The sequence below is a fragment of the Phallusia mammillata genome, chromosome 8 (genome assembly GCF_965637545.1).
Source record: "Phallusia mammillata chromosome 8, kaPhaMamm4.hap1.1, whole genome shotgun sequence".
NCBI lineage: Eukaryota > Metazoa > Chordata > Ascidiacea > Phlebobranchia > Ascidiidae > Phallusia > Phallusia mammillata.
The window spans coordinates 14,945,305-14,967,899 of record NC_137259.1 but is presented as its reverse complement, the minus strand read 5'-3'; the positions used below and the strand labels follow the sequence as shown (position 1 = coordinate 14,967,899).

Sequence of the window (22,595 nt, the reverse complement as noted above, 5' to 3'; positions counted from 1 at the left end):
GTAAACAACGAGACTACGTCAAACGAAACCAACGTTTCGTCTTCATCCAGTGGCCGTTGCGTTGTGACTGCTTTAACAAACTCCTCAGAATTCTTTACCGTGTATTCCGTGTTACCCACCAAGGGCGCCAATAGTCGAGCCAGGTATTTCGCAAGGTTGTAAGTCGGGCTTCCAACAAAAGACACGATTGGCCTAAGGGGTACATCTGTTTTATGGACTTTTGGCAGTCCGTACAGTCGTGGGGCAGAACCATCGGTGCTGTGCAACTGATGAAACATTGCATCCGAAATGCATTTCCGTTCTTTATGTAAGATAGAAACAAATTTGTTGAGAACTTGCTCCGTTTTTCTGGTCGGGTCACGTGGCAATTTCCTGTAGGTATCAGAATCGCGCAAAAGCTTATAAAGCCATGGGCTCTCCAGTGTCGGTGGTGGTTGCCAATATGGTCATGGAGTCGGTGGAACAACGCGCTCTCCAAACGTTTACCACACCACCACGATTCTGGCAAAGATATGTGGATGACACGTTCTGCATCATCAATATTAGCCAGGTTACAGCGTTTCTAGATCACTTAAACAACGTGCAACAAGGGATCGCATTTACCATGGAATTGCAAACTAACAACCGGCTTCCCTTTCTGGATGTGGAGGTATTACAGGCAACAGACGGGAGACTTTCCACACAAGTGTACCACAAACCAACGAGCACCAGGCGCTATTTGCATTTCACGTCTCACCATCCTCTACACCACAAGAGAGCTGTGGTGAAATCGCTGACAGATCAGGCCCGAAGGTTGACCACAGAACCCGGAATGCTCCAAACCGAATTACGAAGGGTGGTACACCAGGCCCTGCGGTTAAATGGCTACCCGAACTGGATCCTCCGTGACCGAAAAACCACGGGTGCTCGGAAAAAGGTTCAGTCCAAAGAGCGTACATTTGTTACCTTGCCATACATTCCTAGGTTAACAGACGTAATACGTCGCATGTTAATCGACTTTGGGGTCGCAGTAGGGATTAAACCAGTCAACACCCTACGTCAGATGCTGTCGCACCCCAAAGATCCCATTGATACAAACGCAGCAAGGGGTGTGGTGTACGCGATCCCATGTCAACAGTGCAAGGAGATTTACATTGGCGAGACGGGAAGATCTCTGAATACGCGCCGTAAAGAACACGAGAGGGATGTAGCCAAGAAAGATGCTAAAAAATCGGCATTAGCACAACATGCTACTACCCTCGGTCACACCATAAACTTCTCTGCTGCCCAGGTGTTAGCTAGAGAAACCGATTTTCACAAGCGAGGTTTCCTGGAGTCGTGGAACATACATTCTCACACCAACACGATGAACGTTAAAACGGACGTTCTAATGCCGATAACTTATCGGTCGCTTTTGCACCATTGAGCCAGGTGTTATCACACGACCATTGGTGCGCACTGCGTTATTTCTATCGCCTTTTTTGTGTGTGTTTCGCCGCCCTTTTCGCTTTATAATAACTTGTGTTTGCATTGTATGTCATTACCCTGATGAAGGTGTTTCGTATGGGACATCGAAACGTTGGCATATTACAATAAAAAACTGCCGGAAGAGCTAAAAATTCTGTTAATACGTTATGCCTGGCAGCAACAGTGTATTTATAGTCAGCATGTTTTTTTCACTAATTTATATATCTACACATCAAAAAAAATTTATACATCTACACATTCAAAACGGTTGATGACGTGAAAATATTTTCAGTCTGTTTTAAAAATCCTATGTTTATTTTGCTGCGTGGTGGTAATGCAATCAAACATTGAAAACATTCAAATTAGCCGTCAAATGTTTTTTTTCAATTGTAATGTAATTGCTCAGAGTGACAAATACATGTGTTTATTATTGTAGCTTTTGCGGATATTGGGATACGGGTGAAGTTCATAATGCCTTCTTTCAGTACTTCAACCGTTTACGAAAATTAAAGTTTAATTTCCTCGAAATGGAACCAAATAGAATCAAAGTTTCAAAGATTCAAAAATGAATAGTTTATTTTACGTCAGTGTGCGTCAATAATGAAAGTCCTATTTTGTACTTCTATGTTTCCAAATTACCTCCATACAAGTTTTAATGAGGCAACAACTTTAACAGCTGTATTCGAAAACCCACCGGCACCTAAAGAACTGAATCAACCAATGGATCCGAGCGGCCCCGCATCTGGGAACATATGGAATAATTGGGCAGAATGGGGATCATGGGGAACTTGTAGCTCCTTTTGTGGCCCTGGGATCCGGAAACGCATCCGAAGATGCCCCGGTTCACCTCATGGGAGTTTAATGTGTAGGGGAGACAACACAGAATTTAAAGATTGTAATTCAGCTTCGTGTAGTTCTGAAGGTAATATTCTGCATGCGTTACTTAATTTGGTGATGTTACCTTACATAATGCAGGCTACACTTTGGGTATACCTGTTGCATATATGTTGAACATTTCCACTTTAGTACAATGCATTCCAGTAATAGATCATAACAATAGCAGCAGACATCGGAAGTAAAGAAAACACAACGCTATCATATTGGCAAAGCATAAAATCATATTGGCAAAGCGGGCAAAAATATTTACGTTTAAAGACTGACACTGCCGTGCTAAAACGCTAATATAAGACCCCATGGCAAATTTAGCATTATAGTGCCTAATGATTGCCCTAGTAGACCAAATTAAAGCTTTTTTTATCATGAAACGCAAAAAGTGCAAACATTGTACAGCCTTCTAACCAACAACACATTTTGATAATTACAACAAGTCCAAGGTTTTATTGTTGCCAGCTGCTGATGTGTTTTATTACGGAGGAAAAAAGTTTATGTTTTTCAACAATATGATGAATCGAGACCAAGCCAGCAGATTGTGCCGAGAACACGGGGGAACGTTGGCAGTTCTCCAAGAAAAAGATGCTTACCTGGCAATTTTTAGAAAATTGCGTGAGCAAAAATGTAAAAAAATATAATTTGAAAATTACTTTTACACCTGAAACAACGTGTTTTAACTTGCTTCCGCTCTTCCTGTACAAAAAATATACATGCTAGTGATACTTTAAGAGAAACAAAAATCCAATTAGTGGCTTCTGAAAACCATTCTTAGCTTGCTTTAATTTTTAAAAAAAACTGTCACTCGATAAAAAAAGCTTTGATGGTAATGGTGTCCTTTAATTTGATTGTTTTTTAGATCAAAAGTTAGCACAATAAAGCAAGAAATCTGCTTTTGATTCTAACTGACATGTTTTCAGTAGATTTAACGTTGGCTTTTAATTTCAGATAAGTATTGGTTGGGTTTAGACAAAAACAACAGAGACAGTCAATGGAAATGGGCTGACGGAAACAAATTTGTTATGCCAGATTGGCTTGATCAAACATGGACCCCAAAGCATTCACGAAGTTGTGTTGTTATGTCAACAAAGCTATGTGGGAAGATTTGGGAGAATGGATATCAACATTTGTATAAAACGACTTGCTTGAAACAAGTATCATGTTGGAAAAGTAATAAAGTTATATGCCAGGAAAGTAAGTTGATTCGAATGGAATTGTTATTGATAAAGTTATGTATGGTTTACTTATTGTCGAGATGTCTTTCCAAAATTACTGATTGTATAAACTATAAATGTATACAAAAACTGGAAAACTCAACTAAATTTAACTTACAAGCATATTTATACGTCTTGTAAACAAACACCAGGCACATGGAGCGCATAAACATTGTGCTGTTGGAATAAATTTTGCTTCTGGCGATTAGTTGTGTTTTTGTGATCTCGGGAGCAAAGTTGGGCATTCAATTTGCGATCGGGAACACCTTTTTAAGGTTATGTGTGGGGATAGGCCATGCCTTTCGCATAGCCTACAATGGAATCGAACTTTTCCTTAAACTTGTTTCGCTTTCACAATGAGCTATTAGCGCTTCCTAAACTGCAAAGTATTTTTTAATTCTGTAAATCTAGTTGAGTTGATGTGAGCGAATAGTGCCTATTGTTTTCAACCTAAAAGGCGATTGATTTGAGTGCCCTGGAAAAGATTTTTCAGTGAAGACCACTGATTTATTAAACAGCCAAAGAGCATGGAAACATATTAAAAAGGTTGAATATTTTTCGTTAGAAACAATATGATCAGTCGTTAAACAAACCATGTATGCTGATAATTCACGCACATACTAACACGTTAATTAGAGTTCGTACCTCAAAGTTATAATTCGTTATTTATCTAAAATGTCGTATAACAGGTTGTCGATGTTTGAATGGTGGTTCTTGTACTTCTGATGGTAGTTGCGACTGCCCTTCAGAATTTATCGGAGACAAGTGCCAAATACGTAAGTAACTTGTTTCAAGTTTCGTGGGGACATCAGTTTGCTTTTGTAAGTTGTGGCTTTTGCCTTCACAAAATTTACTAAGTTGGTACTGATCTCACATCAATTTGCTTTAATAGCTTTTAACGTTTGTGACACCTTGCCGTGTTTAAACGGAGCAACATGTCATGTGGATGTAAAATGTCACTGCAGAGATGGATTTTATGGCGTTCGATGCGAAAATGGTAAAACAATAAGCAAAACTGTCATTTGGATTTTACACACCATTTGCCAGCAATGTACTTTGGGATTTTCAGTTTACCGGTGTTCGCCATTATCTGCTCCCTTGAACGGCAGTATTCATTACCTTGGACCCTGGTCTGCGCATCGTGAAGTTGGATCACGCGTTGAAGTGAATTGTGATGCCGGGTTTAATCCAAGTCGAAACGAAGTACTTACTTGTCTGGGTATGGGGCAGTGGTCTGGCGAGTTACCACGTTGCAGAGGTAAGTGTATGGAAAATTCGAGCCTACTGTGATGGTTTCTTCCTTTTGCGCATTTTCCAAGCACAGCATCTAACATTTTACTCAATGTTTATGGTAATTATGCTGGTAATTATCTATTTGAGTAAAATTGTGTTAAAATAATTATGAGGAGTTCATCTTTACTTTACTCTGTTTCTTATATCTCTTATTAAGTTATTCATGCTCTTTGGGCACGAAATCGTTGATGTATTTAAATGAAACTTTTACATCTGGTATGTGCTGTCACGCCATAGCCTGAGATGTTAGCTCGTTAACTCACAAAGGGTAAAACGTTTTTCATGATGCCACACACCTCAAACGAAAAGTTTATTTGGTGTAAAAGTGTTCTAAAGGCAACCAAACACAGACAACTTTTTTGTGATCTACTTGCTATAAAAATGCGTATGTTGGCAGATACGGCTTAGAGCAGTGTTCTTCAACGTTTTTGACAAAATGTGAGATTGCTAGTTTGTACAAAAGTTCTTGTCGTTTAAGCAAATGTGGGCAATTAGATTAATAAATGTGGGCAACACCCAGCAATACGAAAGCTGCAGGTAACACTCAAAACCAGTGAGTCGAACCTCTTGTCGTGTGGGTTCAGGCTCGGTTCGGGGTCACTTTGTTTTGTTTTTAGGGGTTCAGGTTCGGTTCAGGTTTTTAAAAATGTATATTTTTGGGTTCGGGTTATGTTCTGGTTCGGGAAAATTATCCGGTCCAAACCGGTTTGTGGTTTTTAAATCGGATCAAATTTTCATTCCTCCAATTTTAATTCTACCCATCATCTACCTGACCTTAACAAACTACAAAAGAATTTTGACCGTGTATTGTTATATTTGATACGCCCTGTTACTGTTATATCGCGCTGTTTTAAAAAAAATTACAAAATATAATAAAGACTGCATTTTTACTGGTTTAATTCGAATCCAACGCCGAACAAAGTGTGGGCTTCAACTCCGGTTCGTTTATTTAAAAATCGTAATTAGCGGTTCGGATTCGGTTCGGGTTTAATAAAATAAACCGCTCAAACCGGTTTGACTCCCTGCTCAAAACCAGGTTCGACTGGTAATACAACTCGCAGGGTCCGCTTCACGCAAATTTTAAATTATCGATTGTTGTATTTCACTCACAGCCCCACCATTAACCTCATCTGTTATTTGAAATAGATCTCAAACTTCAAACAATATAATGAATGACATTAGGGTAGTTTGACTACGTATCGTGTAATTCATTAAAAAATGTCGATAGCTGCATTGGACAAATTTTCTTAAGTTATGTTTACTTCTTGAAATTCACCATTTACATATTGAATGTGTTGGGACGCGGAAGTTTCGGCCTTTAGACATAATTAAAGGTTATAAAAACGTTGGTTACGGCTATATAAAGCAAATTAGAGTATAATGTTTTACAATTTTTGAGGCAATAGTATACATTGGCAATACGCGCTAAGCCAACCTTTTAAATTTCTGATAGTTACGGGTTGTCGCGAAACATGGCATTTGATGTAACTACCCGATCAGGATTAACCAGTTGTGACAAGGACAATATCAGTTGCTTAATTTGTAAATGTGATTTTATATTTTAACGAGTCCGAAAGCACACCAAACGACATTCCGGTTACATCTACTACCCCACCCACTACTACAACAACAACTAATCTTCCGTTGACTGATCTTGGTATGTTAATAAGTGCCACTGTGTCAGCTTCTGATTGAAATCCGGTTAACGTCGATAAGAAAATAAATCATTTATTTAGTTAAAAAAAACAGTACCAAATTTGTTCCAAAACCAACAACGTTTTTCAGGTACCTGTCCATCTCCAAGAAATAACGAAAATTTACAGTTCTATCGTGTCCCCAGCGGTCTAGTGAGAATCTGTAGATTTCGAGGTGGTTGCGCTAACCACTCGGCCATCTTGGCGGCGATTTAACCTTCTGTGCTTTTTTGATGCGAAAAGTGTATTTCATGTTTTGCAGTTCACCGATGCAATAATATGAGAAATCCAAGCAATGGACGTATCGTTTATCAAGGAACACTTATGGAAAGATTGAATATCGGACAACGCGCTCATGTCCGCTGCAGTCCCGGTTATCGAACATCTACTGAGGTACTGATTTGCGACCCTAGCGGATGGTCGCCTTCTTCATCACCAACTTGTAACCGTAAGTAACCGTAAAATATATATTTGAAGACAGGACGTAAGAAAACTCTCAGCAAATTAAAAGACAGACATCGGCCGTTCACGGGTTATCATGCGTAACAGTAAAAACGAACAAAAACAACTTTTCAAAGCATTTTCAGATTCTTTTAGATTTAACTTTAACGTTCATTTTTTTGCCAGCTTTTCCGTGCTTCTTTCAAGTCTCAAGAATAGCGGAAGGAGTGGTTGTTCGCGGTTACGACAAAAATTCATTACCGGGAACGTTTCCAAGCGGAAGCACTATCACAATGGAGGTAATATGTACTGTTATTATTGTTTAATTGTTTATTAAACCGTTGTTTACTCTAAATAACTTGACAACAAGCATATTCTGGCTTGCGCTCTATTCTATATTTTCATTGCCATAAATATCGTGTCGTAAATTCATCTTGCAAAACATACTTACATTGTGTATGTTTCATTTATGTTATGTACGATTTGAAACGATTTAGCGGCTGCAGCTATAAGAGTTTGAATTTGTTGAGGTACAAAGGAACTAATCTTGACAAACAGTAAAAGAAGATGAGTTGGATTTTTTTAGTCTGCTGTACACCAGTCATCAGTTTTACATCAATAATTTGCTAATATAATTGATTGTAATGCAAGCTCATTGTCCAAAAACTAATTAAAATTGCACATAGGCTATAACACTTTTAAAAACCCCGTTTTTTTTTTAGGACTTTAAGCTGGGTAACTGCAAAAAAACTCGTAAGTTTGAAAATGAACAATGTTTACAGTGCGACAACCAATCAGAAGAACTTCCAGAGAAGTTTGACAAAACAATTACGTGTTTACCTTGAGGGTTTTGGACAGCTGATGTCAGATCGTACTACTGTGTTGCTTCGCCAGCTGGTAATTATCTATTGAGTAGGCTAAACTTGTGTTGAAATAATTATGAGAATTTTATCTTTATTTTACTCTGTTTCTTATTTCTCTTATTAAGTTATCCATGCTCGTTGGGCATGAAATCGTTGATGTATTTAAATGAAACTTTTACATCTGGTATGTGCTGTCACGCCATAGCCTGAGATGTTAGCTCGTTAACTCACAAAGAGTAAAACGTTTTTCATGATGCCACACACCTCAAACGAAAAGTTCATTTGGTGTAAAAGTGTTCTAAAGGCAACCAAACACAGACAACTTTTTTGTGATCTACTTGCTATAAAAATGCGTATGTTGGCAGATCCCGTTTAGAGCAGTGTTCTTCAACCTTTATGACAAAATGTGAGATTGCTAGTTTGTACAAAAGTTCTTGTCGTTTGAGCAAATTTGGGCAATTAGATTAATAAATGTGGGCAACACCCAGCAATACGAAAGCTGCAGTTAACACTTAAAACCAGGGAGACGAACCGCTTGTGGTAAGGGTTCAGGCTCGGTTCGGGTTCACTTCGTTTTGTTTTTAGGGGTTCAGGTTTTTAAAATGTATATTTTCGAGTTCGGGTTATGTTCCGGTACGGGAAAATTATCCGGTCCAAACCGGTTTGTGGTTTTTAAACCGGATCAAATTTTCATTCCTTTAATTTTAATTCTACCCATTATCTACCTGACCTTAGCAAACTCCAAAAGATTTTTGACCGTGTATTGTTATTTTTGATACGCCCTATGATTGTTATATCGCGCTGTTTTGAAAAAAATCACAAAATATGATAAAGACTTCATTTTTACTGGTTTAATTCGGATTCAACGCCAAACAAAATATGGGCTTCAACTCCGGTACGTTTATTTAAAAATCGTAATTAGCGGTTCGGGTTCAATAACATAAACCGCTCAAACCGCTTCGACTCCCTGCTCAAAACTAGATTTGACTGCTAGTACAACTCGCAGGATCCGCTTCACGTAAATTTTGAATTATCGATTGTTGTATTTCACACACAGCCCCACTATTCACCTCATCTGCTCTTTGAAATAGATCTTAAAGTTCAAACAATATAATGAATGAGCTTAGGGTAGTTTGACTACATATCGCATAATGCATAAAAAATTTCAATAGCTGCATTTGACAAACTTTTTTATGTTTACTTCTTGAAATTCACCTTTTACAAATTAAATATGTTGGGACCCGGGAGTTTCTGCCTTTAGACATCAACAAAAGTTATAAAAACGTTGCCTACGGTTATATAAATTGAAATTAGAGAAATAATTGTAACGTCCCGTGAACGCGCTCCGGTCATAGCGCGGAACGTCACACGAGAAGAGAATTTAAACGCGATTCCTAACAGCCACCAACAAGCAGTCCACACAGATAGGTGTTTTGCTGATCTTATTAGGCGAATTCTTTGAATGCAGGACAAAGAGGACGGTAAGAGACGATGGAAAACGAATAGGAAACGGTTTCTGCATAAAGCATGACATTACCACACTGTGTTTTAAATGCAGAAATATAGCACAAATCTTGCCAACTGTTGTGGTAACCGGAGAGAGTAAATGGGTATTCAACTCGCATCAATTACTGGTACACACCTAAACATACAATAACATATATCACCACGATGCGCCTTTATGACGTCACACACAGTCCTTATCAAGCTATGTTGGGTGACAGTACAGGAATAAGTCACGCTTCACGTGAGAAGAAAACAGGAATACTGCGTAAATAAACTGCAACTTAAGCACTTTGTTTAAACCCAACTACACGTACAGTACAACTATTACAAAGCGAATAACATTTTAGGTCATTGCAGTTAAGTTCGCATTCATCATAATAATTCACGCTTGGGGAGACATAGAACACATGTGTACAAAGTGACGCACCAATAAGCGTCAACACGACAATAAACAGCCTTTTCTAAATCAACCGACGGGGCACCGTGCTCCACGGAAGTCAGCAACGAAAAGAACTAAATCACGTTGCGTTATCACACAAAACTGGCAGTCGATTATTACGCCACACAACGCAATAGATTACAACACAAGTTGTACTGAGGAAAAGCGGGAATCAATAGAAATCGGCAATTACTCGCAAATAAGATGAAACTATAATGTTTAGAAATGTTATGAGGCAATAGTGTACATTGGCAATATGTGCTAAGCCAACCTTTCAAATTTCTGAAAATGACGCGTTTTCGCAAAACATGGCATTTAATGTAACTGTCCAATCAGGATTTTCAGCAATGTCCAGTTGTGACAATGACAATCTCAGTTGCCTAATTTATAAATGAGATTTTACATTTTAAAGAACCCGAAAGCACACCAAACGACATTCCGATCACATCTATAACCCAACCCACTACAACAACAGCTGATCTTCCTTTGACTGATCTTGGTATGTTAATATGTACCTGCTTCTGATTGAAATCTGGTTAACGTCGATAGGAAATAAATTATTTATTTATTTATTTATTAAAAAAACAGTACCGATTTTGTTCTAAAACCAACAACGTTTTACAGGTGCATGTCCTCCAAGAAATGACGAAAATTTAAGCTATTATCGTGTCCCCAGCGGTCCAGTGAGAATGTATACATTTCGATGTGGACCCGGCTTTCATATGGTCGGACCCAAACGGGTTGCTTGTCTGGATGGCGGAGAATGGGACAAAGCTACTCCAACCTGCATTGGTAAGATTTTTTTGTTTTATTAACATCGTGTAGCCGTTCATTTGTCTAACTTTTCACGTTTGTCTTTGAAAAAATTGGAAACAAGTTGGTTTCAATTAATAGTTTACAATTATCCACAAACGTAAACGTGACGTTATAAAATACCTGTAGCAAATATGTAAACTTAATAAATTATGCCACAGCACAGGCTCATAGCGGCCTTTTTATATTTTAATCCTACCTTTTTTAATATCTTATTGCAATATTTCTAACTTTGTAATTATTAGTACTCAAACATATTATTAGCTTCATTTCAGTGTTAAATTGCGATTACATCGCGTACACTGCACGCATTTGTGGTAATAATAATTTTCATCTTCGCTAAAGCCTGCGCAAAAATGCGCACGGGTCGAAACGACAGAGACCGACAAATCAGGTCATAGCGGATACGATGCAATCAGCCCTGCACATCAAATTTTTTTTTACAAATGCATCTACATTGCACGGGGAGAGGCACGCATTCCACATGCAAATATGTGACATATAGTTTAGGTTTAGATTTAGACCAAAGATATGTGAATGTAGTAACTAGCTCAGGATTATATTGAGGTCCCTGACATTTTTTGCATGGATGTCGTGTGATGAGTGAAGGAAACAAATAATCTTAAAATATGAAAAATACAACATTAGTATACAACACGTGATTCAATACTGGCTGCATATTTTTCAAATTTAGTGGATACGCATCAATGCTGTGGCCTACGATTTAAGTAACTGATATGTAACTTGTTGTTTGTTTGTTTGTTTGTTTGTTTCATTTTTATCCTCGGTGGGTGGGCAACGCCTGAATGCGTTATGCTCACAATGAGTTCGCCGTCGAGCTGCCTGTTTTATCGCATGTCCGTTGAACATTTTTTATTTGATTTTTTCGGTTTTAGGCAGTTGGTGACTTCAATTTTGGTTCAACCAATCTGAAACCACTGGGTTGAAGCAATGCCGCTTAAGTTTCTTGCTCAGGGAAACACAAGCGACCGAGATAGGATTGGAACCCATGACCTTGTGATCAAAAAGCGGTTGCGCTAACCACTCGGCCATCTTGGCGGCGATTTTAACCTTCTGTGCTTTTTTAATGGGAAAAGTGTATTTCATGTTTTGCAGTTCACCGATGCAATAAGCTGAGAAATCCAAGCAATGGACGTATCGTTTATCAAGGGACACTTTTAGAAAGATTGAATATGGGACAACGCGCTCATGTCCGCTGCAATGCCGGTTTTCGAACAGATACTGAGGTGCTGATTTATGACTCTTGCGGATGGTCGCCTTCTTCATCACCAACTTGTGACCGTAAGTAACCGTAAAATATATATTTGAAGACAGAACGTAAACAAACTCTCAGCAAGTTAAAAGACAGACATCGACCGTTCACGGATGTTCGGTAATCATACGAAAGAGTAAAAACGAACAAAAACAACTTTTCAAATCATTTTCAGATTCTGTCAGATTCAGCTTTAACGTTCAGTTTTTCTCTAGCTCTTCGGTGCTTCTTTCAAGTCTCAAGAATAAAGGAGGGTGTTGTTGTTCGCGGTTACGACAGAAATTCATTACCGGAAACGTTTCCCAGCGGAAGCACTATCACAATGGAGGTAACCTGTACTGTTATTATTGTTTTGTTTATTATCAAACCGTTGTTTACTCTAAAAAAACTTGATAACAAGGATATGTTTGGCTTGCGTTCTATTCTACATTTTCATGGCCATAAATATCGTGTCGTAAATTCATCTTGCAAAACATACTTACATTGTATATGTTTCATTTATGTTATGTACGATTTAAAACGATTTAGCGGCTGCAGCTATAAGAGTTTAAATTTGTTGTGGTACAACGAATTATTCTTGACAAACAATAAAAAACAGATGAGATTTGGAATTTTTTAGTCTGTTTTACATCAGTCATCAGTTTTACATCAATAATTCTCTAATATTTGATTATAATGCAAGCTCATTTTTCCAACAACTAATTAAAATTGCACATAATAATACTTTTAAAAACTACGTTTTTTTATTTTGGACTTTGAGCTGGGTAAAATGCAAAAAAAAACTCGTAAGTTTAAAAAGGAACAATGTTTACAGTGCGACAACCAATCAGAAGAACTTGCAGAAAAGTTTGACAGAACAATTACGTGTTTACCTGGAGGGTTTTGGACAGCTGATGTCAGATCGTACTACTGTGTTGCTTCGCCAGCTGGTAGTTATCTATTGAGTAAAATTGTGTTAAAATAATTATGAGAATTTCATCTTTATTTTACTCTGTTTCTTATTTCTACCTTTAAGTTATCCATCCTCTTTGGGCATAAAATCGTTGATGTATTTAAATGAAACTTTTACAACAGATATATGCTGTCATAGAGATGTGCCATTTGTTTCGTTGGCGCGATAGCCTGAGATGTTAGCTCGTCAACTTACAAAGAGTAAAACGTTTTTCATGATGCCACGCACCTCAAACGAGAATTTCATTTGGTGTAACAGTGTTCAAAAGGCAACCAAACACAGACAACTTTTTGTGATTTGCTTGCTATAAAATATGCTTATGTTGGCGGATACCGTTTAGAGAAGTGGTCTTCAACCTTTTGAAAATTGAAAGGAGAATTGAAATGAAAAAAGTTCGTTTGGGCAGAATTAAATCACCACAGCGCGACCCATTCTTTAACCCTGCGAGACTCATACTTGACCACTGCTATAAACAAACGAGACTTTGAGGTTAGGTACAAGTTTGCGAAAATGTGGAATCGTTGTTTTTCGACTGTTACTACAATTACTTTAAGCTTTCTGTTCATGGCAATAATTATTAAACAAAATGATAGGTTGTTGCAACTTTCGTTGCAAAATATTTTGCGAACAAATAAATATTTCTTTACGTACTTTATTGGTGCAGAGTAAAGACTGCTAGGAGACTAATTTTTTAACAACCCAACTAGGTTCGTTAGATTTAGCGGGATATTTTCTTATCTTTTGTCCCCTTCAGATAGAACAGATTTTGTAACCACTCATGGGCCTGTTGAGCAAAGTTAAAAATAATATCAATTTTTTTCTCATGTCTAGTGCGGTTCAGTGCTAATTACATGACATTCTTGAATGCAAGTACACTTTACATATACTTTTGTGTTTATAGGTAACTGATCCACGTGTTTCAGCAATGGCAACCAATTCACCACAAGCAGCCAGACCACCCAAATAAACAGTGTTTTCTGAGCAACACTGACAAGAAATGATGTGATAAGAATCGTAGTCACCGATATATTGTAGTTCTGGGGTATTGCTATTATTGCTGACAACATTATCACTGATATCTATCATCATTAGTGTAAATGTAAACATATTCCGTAGGAAAGGTGTATCTCGGGAGACAATTTAATTTTTGTAGCACTCTAACCAGAAGAATTGTATATGGCTTTATGGTTACCTGACTACTAAACTTCAGTTACACTTTTTGCATTTCGTCAGAAAACTTAGGTAAGCAGACAAATTCCATTTGCTGGTGCATTGCGAAATTGTTTTTTTTTTATCAAGTTTAGTTTCAAATAGATCAAATGTTCCAAATTGAGTGTTCATTGGTTTTCAAACAAAATGTTGATTTATTGATAGTTGTCAATTGTTATGCTTCACTCACAGCATTTCCATCATGTTTTTCATTCTGCCAACACTGTATCATTTTCTGACAGTATACAAGAATCTTGTCAATCCTATCAACATTTTTTGTTAAATTGTTGTTTGTTAGTATACATGAATCCTGGTCAATAACCTTAAATAAGATTTTATGACATAACAAACTCAGCACAAAAAACAAGGGTATTCACTTTTATGGGCTAGTTGGGTATACATTTGGGCTACACAAAGAAATGAAACTGATAAGTCACAATGGCTACATATAGCTGTTAAAGTTCTGTGAAGTTTGTGCAAATATTTAATGCCAAAAAACAGGCAGACACCAAAAAATAGTGCCTCTAGTTATTGCAACCTTCAATTCTATTTCCAACATTTCTTGCTTCTGCCAAGCCACCCATCTTCCCATTTGTAACATCTATAGAATGTGCATTGCCTCAAAATAATCTTGTGTTAAAAATGCAACTGTCCCATAACCTTAAACACATGTGAACTTTGAAATAAATCTGTAAAAACCTGACTGCAGTAGAAATGAAATATAAATATCTAAATCATATTTTATATCATAATGTTTCATCTCCATCATCATCCCTGTTCATTATTTTCTAAAGTTTGGGACTTTTTTCTCATCAGAGAAATCAGCGGCCTTTTCAAAGATCTTGGAATCTCCTTTTCAACACTTTCTAAATTTTTCGACATCAACCTGACCTCCAACCTGCAAATATTCACGGCCTTCCCAAAATGAACCCTGTTGAGGCCAATAACGTTGCACTCTACGAACAAGTTAAAAAAAATAGCTGATGTTAAAAAACTTGCCCTTTAGTTGCACAACCTCTTCATTATAATTTAAACTGCAGCATATGAGTGTACAATATTGCATGGTTTTTCCTTCAAAACTCAACCACAGAATCTTTCCATGATGAAAATTGCAATTGCACAAACAAAACCTTAAAATAGAATTTTGATGCAAGTCTGTTTGATAACATAATATTTCTTCAACAAGCTTACAGTCACCTGACAACTTTTGTCTCCCTTGGCACTTGACATTTTGTCTAAACATTGACTCCATAGTATTTTTAAACAAACCAGATTAAATTGATGCAAAAGTGGTAATTCCCTTTAGCTGAATTCTCAGTGGCACCACCAAATCGTACTTTGTTTAGTTGACAAGGGGGTCGTCTGTTACGAACATAAATATTTGAAGAAATGGCTTTAACTGGTTCTGTAACCCGTCATACGATGGGTTTCGAGAAAAAATATTTTTCAATTTAGATCATAGTCGTATTTGACACTATCGTTGTGACAAAATAACTTCACACATATACGGATCTGTTCATAAGTTTAATGGTGAAAATAACGGCCCAAATAGACGTAAAAAGCGACATGCTTTATTGTTCAAACGTTTCGGTGCTCATGCCATCATCAGTGATATGAAGGCCACATCAATGGCACCCAGTTATATACACTTTAGTCGCATAAAAGAATGATAAAAAGGTGCGAACCAAGCGTCGCATAAAAACGATAGATAAAAAGGTGCGCAGAAGCGAGGTGTAAGCCACCTGCGAGTGTGCGTCTGACCAAACAGGTGCAGAGCAACTACGACATACAATATATTTACAAACAAAGAAACAATAGTAGGACAGCACGTCACATCAAAAATACGCAATAAGTTAATTAGGTATTAAACAAATACAGAGGAACCGACTTAGAATCAACGTTTAATTCCGGTTTATAGCGTTGAATGAAAATTGATTCCAGTAACATTAGTCGATAGCGGTCCCTGGCTGTCCCAAGCACTTCCGGGTTTTTAAAGTCCACTACATGGTCTTTGTTGGCCTGAAGGTGTTGACACACCCCGGACGTTTCGATTTGTTGGTGTTCATGAACTCGCGTTCCAAGGTTTCGCCTGGTTTCTCCAATGTAGGTTTTTCCACAAGAACATTTCAGTCTGTAAACAACCGAAGATCGGTTGAGTAATCCTTGCATATCTTTATGCACAAATGCTTTCACAAGCTTCTGTGTTTGGTGGAAAGAACGTACACGGACCTTTCCGTCTGTTGCTTTAAGGATAAAACTGAAGAGTTCTTTCTGTATGTGGTGGTTGATGTCGCCAAGGTATGGTAGTTTGATGCAACTAAATTTGGTGTTGGAATCCAAATCTGTGGACTTAGCTACATTGACGTAGCGTCTGTTTAACACCAACCTAATACACCTGGATACGAACTTGGCCGGATATCCATTTTGAAGTAGAAAGCCTTTGATGCGCATAAATTCCCTATGCATGTTGATATAGTTACCCTCAATCCTGTATGCCCTATTTAGCACCGAACAGGCAAGGTTGACTTTGTATTGAAATGGTACAAAACTGGCCCATTTTGCATAAAGGCCTGTGCACGTCGGCTTTCGGTATGTGGTGGTGGAGAAATGGCCGCCTGAGCGATCTACCAACACATCTAGAAAGGGAATCCTTTGTTCTTGTTCAACTTCCTTTTTGAATTTGATGTTTCTGTGGATCTTGTTCATGTTGTTAAAAAATATATCGATTGAGTTTGGATCGGAAAAAGTTGCGAAAATATCGTCGACATAGCGGCACAGTAATTTTGGTCGATGCTGGTCCGGTGCTGCGTTGAGAGCTTTGTTAACCACATGGTTCATCATTACGTCTGCAAACAATGGAGCACAATTCAAGGTTTGTTGCTTAAGAAAATACCCCAAACAAAAGTGACCAAAGCCTACATTCAAGATATGTGGGGTTAACAAGCCAAAACACATAACAATGGAAATATTTCGTCATTTCCAAATCGTCCTAGCAACGCACAAAAACACAATGCACACACACGCAAGGCTGATGACAATCGTGTGTAGGGCTTGCCGTTACACGGACCAGAAAGTGTAAAGGAAAATTCCAGCTCCCATGATCACTACGAGTCCGGCAGTAAGAAGGACCTTCTCTCTACTTCTCTGGTAAAAACGAATACCGCCTTTTTTTGGTCACAAGTCGTTTTACAGCAAAAATAGTAGACTACTGCAAGTGTTAAAATAGGGCACATCTAGACAAGCAGCTGGAGATTTTGTACTAATGCAATGCCGGGAAATGTTAAAATCAATGAATATAGATGTTGTACCACATTATATGGTGGCATCAAAAGAGGAAGTTAAAGTAGATGCCCCGGCAAAGTGGGAAAAGAAGAAAAACCTTCCTGAAGTAACAGAGTCTTGGAAACGCTACATGCTTAATCATACACTTAAAGATTTTGCTACCTCAATCCTTCAAGTTTCAGACACCACATACAATGAAATGGAGTGCATGAATATGGCTAAGGTGCCATACTACTTTCTGAATGGATTTAACCATGAGTTTGGTCCCGAGCGATTGTCTGTTGTTGAGAACTTGTTTAACCCTATAAATGTCAGGGGTGCTGCACCAAATTCAATGCTCGGTGTCCCTCATGTGGTCACAAGTTGTATAAACATGTGCGACGTGGATATTAGACCTGGGCTGTACAACAGTGTCATTGTGACAGGAGGCAACACACTGCTACAAGGTTTCACGGATAGATTAAACTGGGAGCTTTCTAGCAAAACCCCTCCAACTATGAGATTAAAAGTGAACTGTACAAGCAGCAGTGTGGAGAGAAAATACCCCCCTTGGATTGGTGGATCAATCCTTGCTTCATTGGCGACATTCCAACAGATGTGGATCTCTAAGTTAGAGTATGAGGAGGGTGGAAAATCATGTGTTGAAAGAAAATGTCCTTTAACGCAAGTATGTCGTAGTTGCTCTGCACCTGTTTGGTCAGACGCACACATTTGCAGGTGGCTTACACCTCGCTTCTGCGCACCTTTTTTATCTATCGTTTTTATGCGACGCTTGTTTCGCCCTTTTTTATCATTCTTTTATGCGACTAAAGTGTATATAAATGGGTGCCATCGATGTGGCCTTCATATCACTGATGATGGCATGAGCACCGAAACGTTTGAACAATAAAGCATGTCGCTTTTTACGTCTATTTGGGCTGTTATTTTCACCATTAAACTTCACACAGTTATAAAAAATATTAAACTCATTCTACAAATGTTTGTTGTAATATTTCATGAATAAATTGAGCCAAATAAATGATTTAAATAGACTAAAATCACTACACACAAACGCTGGTCGCTTACCGAACAACGTCAACAAAGAGGACAAATAAGTCACGTGATACTTGACGAACCGAAAGCATATTTCCAAAATGTTTCCGAATTCGAACCACAGGGATTTTTAAGCCAATCACAAAGGCGGGTTTTCCCGGGTCATGTGACTTTTTAACCAATCAGCGTAGTCGACTCATTGAACCAATTAGACGACAGCTTGCGTAGTAACCACTAACCAGTCAATCTGCTTTGAGTTGCTGTATTTGAAAGTTAAGGTTGTGCATGGTTTTATAATTGTATTACTAAATTAAAAGCATTTTAAGGGGCATTTTTAATAATTAATCATAAGCTTTTTTGTAAATAATCATCTGATATTGTTAAGTGGATTCCCTGCAGCAATGGTGGAACTTGGAGAAAAATTAGTAACAAAAGGAAATGAAGAAATGTTTTTTAGACTGACCTTACAATCAGCAAAAGAATGGGACGAGTGACTGGAGTCTTTTTGTGTAGTTTCTAGTACTAGCTGGAATGTATACAAAACATTTTTCAATCCTAAAATATTTTGGGGAAACCTTTAAATGCCATCTTAATCAGTTTTGCCAACATAAAACTGGTGCATCAAATTCAACACTTTGTGTCCTGTGTCTATGGATGTTAAGATCAAACTTTTCACCAAGTCAACTAAACATCAGAAAAGTTGGTTTCTACTCATCCATGTATAGTAAGTGTAAGTGTTGCAGTTAACCAAAATCACTTGCTTAAAGCTGCCGGAGACCTTGGTTAGCTAAAGATCAGTGCATCTACAAAAAATATTTTCTTCATGTATTTTTAGCAATAATTGTCAGTGTCTCAAGCATTACAAACTACAAACCCATGAGACCAAGTTGCTTGTTACAGATGGAATAAGTGCAGCAGTCACTAACAACTGCCATAATCCAAAACCCTGCTCTTCTATCTCTGGGATCAGTGGCGTAAATGTAACTTTGGGGCATAAAGTGGTATAAATTTGTTTTGTGCTGTACAGAAGTATGCCGGTGAATCTGAGGCTAAGATCTGCCTTGAGCAATTTAAAGGATTTTATGTTCCTGCCATTGTAAGTCCGATCATGGAAAGAATCCACAAAATGATGTTGCAATCTTCTGAAATAGTGTTTGTGGCTTCTACAACCAATCTGGATAAGACTAATGCCTCATCTACAGTCCTATTATGTGGTAGTCCAATTGGGGATGTATCAGGGATCAGCACCTCAGAAGCAAATGTATGCAGGCGTTGCATTGGGTCAGGAGCAGGCACCATCTGTGGAATTCTTTAGTGATTTGGCCACCACACATCTACACAAGATCATGGTGGCTGTTCAAATGCCATGGAAATCAATCCACCCACTTCATTGTCTGATAGCATTGCTGGAACCTCACATAAACCAGTGCCTCAATGTCCGGACTACACTGCAGAGAACTTTTCTTAAATTTACTAGTGTTCTGAGCTTATAAAGACCAAGCACTCTAGTGACTTTCATTAAAAGAAAACTAATGAAGCATTAGAAAGGTTTAAGAACTCTATCTATTCTGCTCATTTTGTTGCACAAATGAGATCAGCACTTCATTCATTTGGAAAAAACTCAATTGGCAGCCGCAATGCTGGGAGCAAAATACATAGTTTTTTTGGTACTGACATTAAAATGATATATTTTCTTGGTATGGTTGGTACAAAAAACAATATTACCTAATTTGGTTTGTAGATTTGGGCAATTGGTTTTTGATTAATTGATTGGATTGTAAGTTGGGCTATTTGCTATTCCAGAACCTGCATGGATGCTTAATCATATTTGTTGTTTAACAATTAGAATTTACTTTTCCATGCTCCAAAGTGATTACCTATAGCTTAGTGTGCCTTAAGCCACCAGAGCTCAGGCCTGTATTTCTGAAATCAAGGAAGAGCAGTTGCGCTGCCAAAACAAATAAAACCTTGAGAATGGATGGGCTACAGAAAAACTCAGGGCAGGTCGGAGACATCAAGCACTCCATCAAGAAGTTAAAAGGCATTTGCTTGACAATTAGCTATGACTAAAGTTATTGTACTAGTAAACATATTGACTATTATGGAGAATGTTATACCAATAGACTATTGGATCTACTTTATAGAACTGTGTTGACCGATTATTTTTAACTGTGGTTACTGCATGCATAATAAACAAACTTTTGGAGGACTGTCGAAATAAGTGATATAATGTTTTAATTTAGGTACAACTGTTTTGTTCCATATAAAGAGTTGCAAATAATGTAAACCATGGAGGAAAATAAATAGCCTGTGTAGCAAGGTCAAGACAAACTAATTTAACTTGCTGACAAATATGACTGGTAATATAGAGTGCTGTCATAGCCAAGCTTGCTAACCCTAATTTAGAGTATTGTAAGTAAAAAGGTGTTTTGTTTCATACATGTGATTATAAATGAATAAAAAAACAAAACTGGTGTAAACAAGAAAAATAAAATAACTGAGAAAAAGCTGCTCACATTTTTTGGGACTATTATCATTTCAATGTCACAAGAAAAACAATAAATTTGCTAGCACAAGTAAATCTTCTCATAATTTACTTTATACTGTAGTAGTTTTTTTAAATCCTGCATTTGCTCTCAAGCACACTACTTCAATTTGCTATTCAAGATCACTTCTGTTTTATTGTAAACTTACGGCAAAATTCCAGCATGCACAATAAAAATAACAAATAACATATATATACAATGTTCGCACAGAACAACATTCAAAACTGAAAATACTGGGAGTTGTTTGGAACAACTATGCAAATGGCATGCCAAGTGTACACTTATGTTGGAACTGCACTGTGTACAATTATACCATTCATCTCTGTAGGTTTAGAACAGTTTGTTGATCCCAACTGCCAAGGTATCGCATGCATAATGTGTTTAATTGCGTTGATCATATGTGCTTGCACTAGAGACAATGAGGCATAATACACTTATTTTATGCCATGCAAACTTGCCTGCATGCAGTGCTCATAAAAAGTAAAAAATATACGGTACAAAGTTAAATTTTGACATTGATTGATTGAAGGGGATGCGTTGCTATCCTTAACAAACACATACCATTAATAATAGAAAATATTTTGCACAAAAGCTATTTCAGACTTAATCTAACAATAACATTAATGATGCATATATTGCACAAAAGTGATTTTACACTTAATAAAAATTATGTGTGTATAACTTACTGCTATACATAACCTAATAAACATTACCTTCAGTTCAAACAACCAAAATGCATCAGTCTTCACCATGTTCTGACTTGTAAAAACGTTTTTTGGAATCAAAACTGACATAAAACTTGCAACGTCGACAATACTGAAGTCAAAGTAACCGCTTAGCAACCTAGACGTGACGTAACGGCAACCCGCAGATTTCCGCTGCTGTGATTGGCTGAAAAAGCCCTGTGGTTCGAATTCGGAAACATTTTGGAAATATGCGAACCGAAATTAGAAAAAAATTTGGAAGAGGAAAAAAAATTGGGGGAGGAAATCGTTTTGGGGCAAAAAAACTTTGATAAATTCACAATCTACTTTGATAAACTAATAAACAAAAATAGTTGTCTTTGGTGTGGTTTAAACTTTATCGTTGTCTGTAGTTTCAGGTGTAGCGGTTACAACACTATTGTGCAATGTTTATGAAAACGATTGCATGTTATTTCGCAATAACGTTTCACACCACGAAATGGAAATGTTTACCCTCATTTCTGCATAGACTAATGTTTATATTTCCGTTTCTATGGTAGTCATAAGTTATTTTCAGCCATTTTTCGGGTTCCAGAAAGATCTAACAGTAAACATAGTGTTTATTCCCTTATGACACATATTTCCGTCGGTATTTGCAATGTTTCCGCAGTTGTGATTCGTATTAGAACGCGTCGTTTCCACCCTGTGAAAAAGCAAATGGTGTTCACCAAAAGGCGCTATGGCACTATAAATTACATGGCTTCCTTAAAATAAATAATATAAGTAATATGAGAAAAAGAATTCGTACACCGGCCCATGTTTCGCATTGTTATATAAGCGTAGACTTTGATGTTTTCGCCGTTCTATTTGTGGGTTCTATTTGTGGATGCTAATCGTGGTTTTTATCTCACTGCTGTTGTTAGCTGGTCAAGAGCTAATCTGACGATATCGCCTAAAGCAAATATTCAAGAATACAGAGTGTTAATCAACTCTGGTGTGCCAAATATTTGAGCTAAGTGCT

The 22,595-nt window shown here is 37.6% G+C and overlaps 3 protein-coding genes and 2 pseudogenes across 5 annotated transcripts in view; 4 read left to right on the top strand and 1 right to left on the bottom strand.

Annotated features, from left to right (window-relative positions):
* Positions 1 to 11,555, top strand: part of LOC145205655 (E-selectin-like) — a 16,051-nt gene extending 4,496 nt beyond the window's left edge. The window contains exons 2-13 of one of the 3 annotated variants that reach the window (XM_080078391.1): positions 2,123 to 2,368; positions 2,797 to 2,961; positions 3,283 to 3,528; positions 4,238 to 4,324; positions 4,441 to 4,545; positions 4,618 to 4,806; positions 6,798 to 6,983; positions 7,163 to 7,275; positions 7,759 to 7,873; positions 10,197 to 10,283; positions 10,409 to 10,576; positions 11,494 to 11,555. In XM_080078391.1, coding sequence (XP_079934517.1) covers positions 2,123 to 2,368; positions 2,797 to 2,961; positions 3,283 to 3,528; positions 4,238 to 4,324; positions 4,441 to 4,545; positions 4,618 to 4,806; positions 6,798 to 6,983; positions 7,163 to 7,275; positions 7,759 to 7,821 — 1,400 coding nt within the window. In that variant the 3' untranslated portion in view covers positions 7,822 to 7,873; positions 10,197 to 10,283; positions 10,409 to 10,576; positions 11,494 to 11,555. Of the gene's footprint in view, positions 1 to 2,122; positions 2,369 to 2,796; positions 2,962 to 3,282; positions 3,529 to 4,237; positions 4,325 to 4,440; positions 4,546 to 4,617; positions 4,807 to 6,797; positions 6,984 to 7,162; positions 7,276 to 7,698; positions 7,874 to 10,196; positions 10,284 to 10,408; positions 10,577 to 11,493 lie in introns of all 3 variants that reach the window. The other 2 variants (XM_080078390.1, XM_080078392.1) reach the window with 2 other exon arrangements.
* A 224-nt stretch (positions 11,556 to 11,779) lies between these two features.
* On the top strand, positions 11,780 to 13,715 carry LOC145205661 (uncharacterized). Its single transcript, XM_080078396.1, has 3 exons — positions 11,780 to 11,899; positions 12,086 to 12,198; positions 12,685 to 13,715. The coding sequence occupies exons 1-3, from the start codon at positions 11,791 to 11,793 to the stop codon at positions 12,832 to 12,834; spliced, it is 372 nt and encodes a 123-aa protein (XP_079934522.1). The 5' UTR covers positions 11,780 to 11,790; the 3' UTR covers positions 12,835 to 13,715.
* A 307-nt stretch (positions 13,716 to 14,022) lies between these two features.
* Positions 14,023 to 17,125, bottom strand: LOC145205656 (uncharacterized). The gene has a single exon (XM_080078393.1). It carries the CDS (start codon positions 16,984 to 16,986, stop codon positions 15,889 to 15,891), a length of 1,098 nt encoding a protein of 365 aa, XP_079934519.1. The 5' UTR covers positions 16,987 to 17,125; the 3' UTR covers positions 14,023 to 15,888.
* Positions 17,126 to 17,226: 101 nt separating this feature from the next.
* On the top strand, positions 17,227 to 18,217 carry LOC145205660 (actin-like protein 6B pseudogene; annotated as a pseudogene).
* Positions 18,218 to 18,651: 434 nt separating this feature from the next.
* LOC145205659 (uncharacterized) lies at positions 18,652 to 20,551 on the top strand (annotated as a pseudogene).
* The last annotated feature ends 2,044 nt before the right edge of the window (positions 20,552 to 22,595 follow it).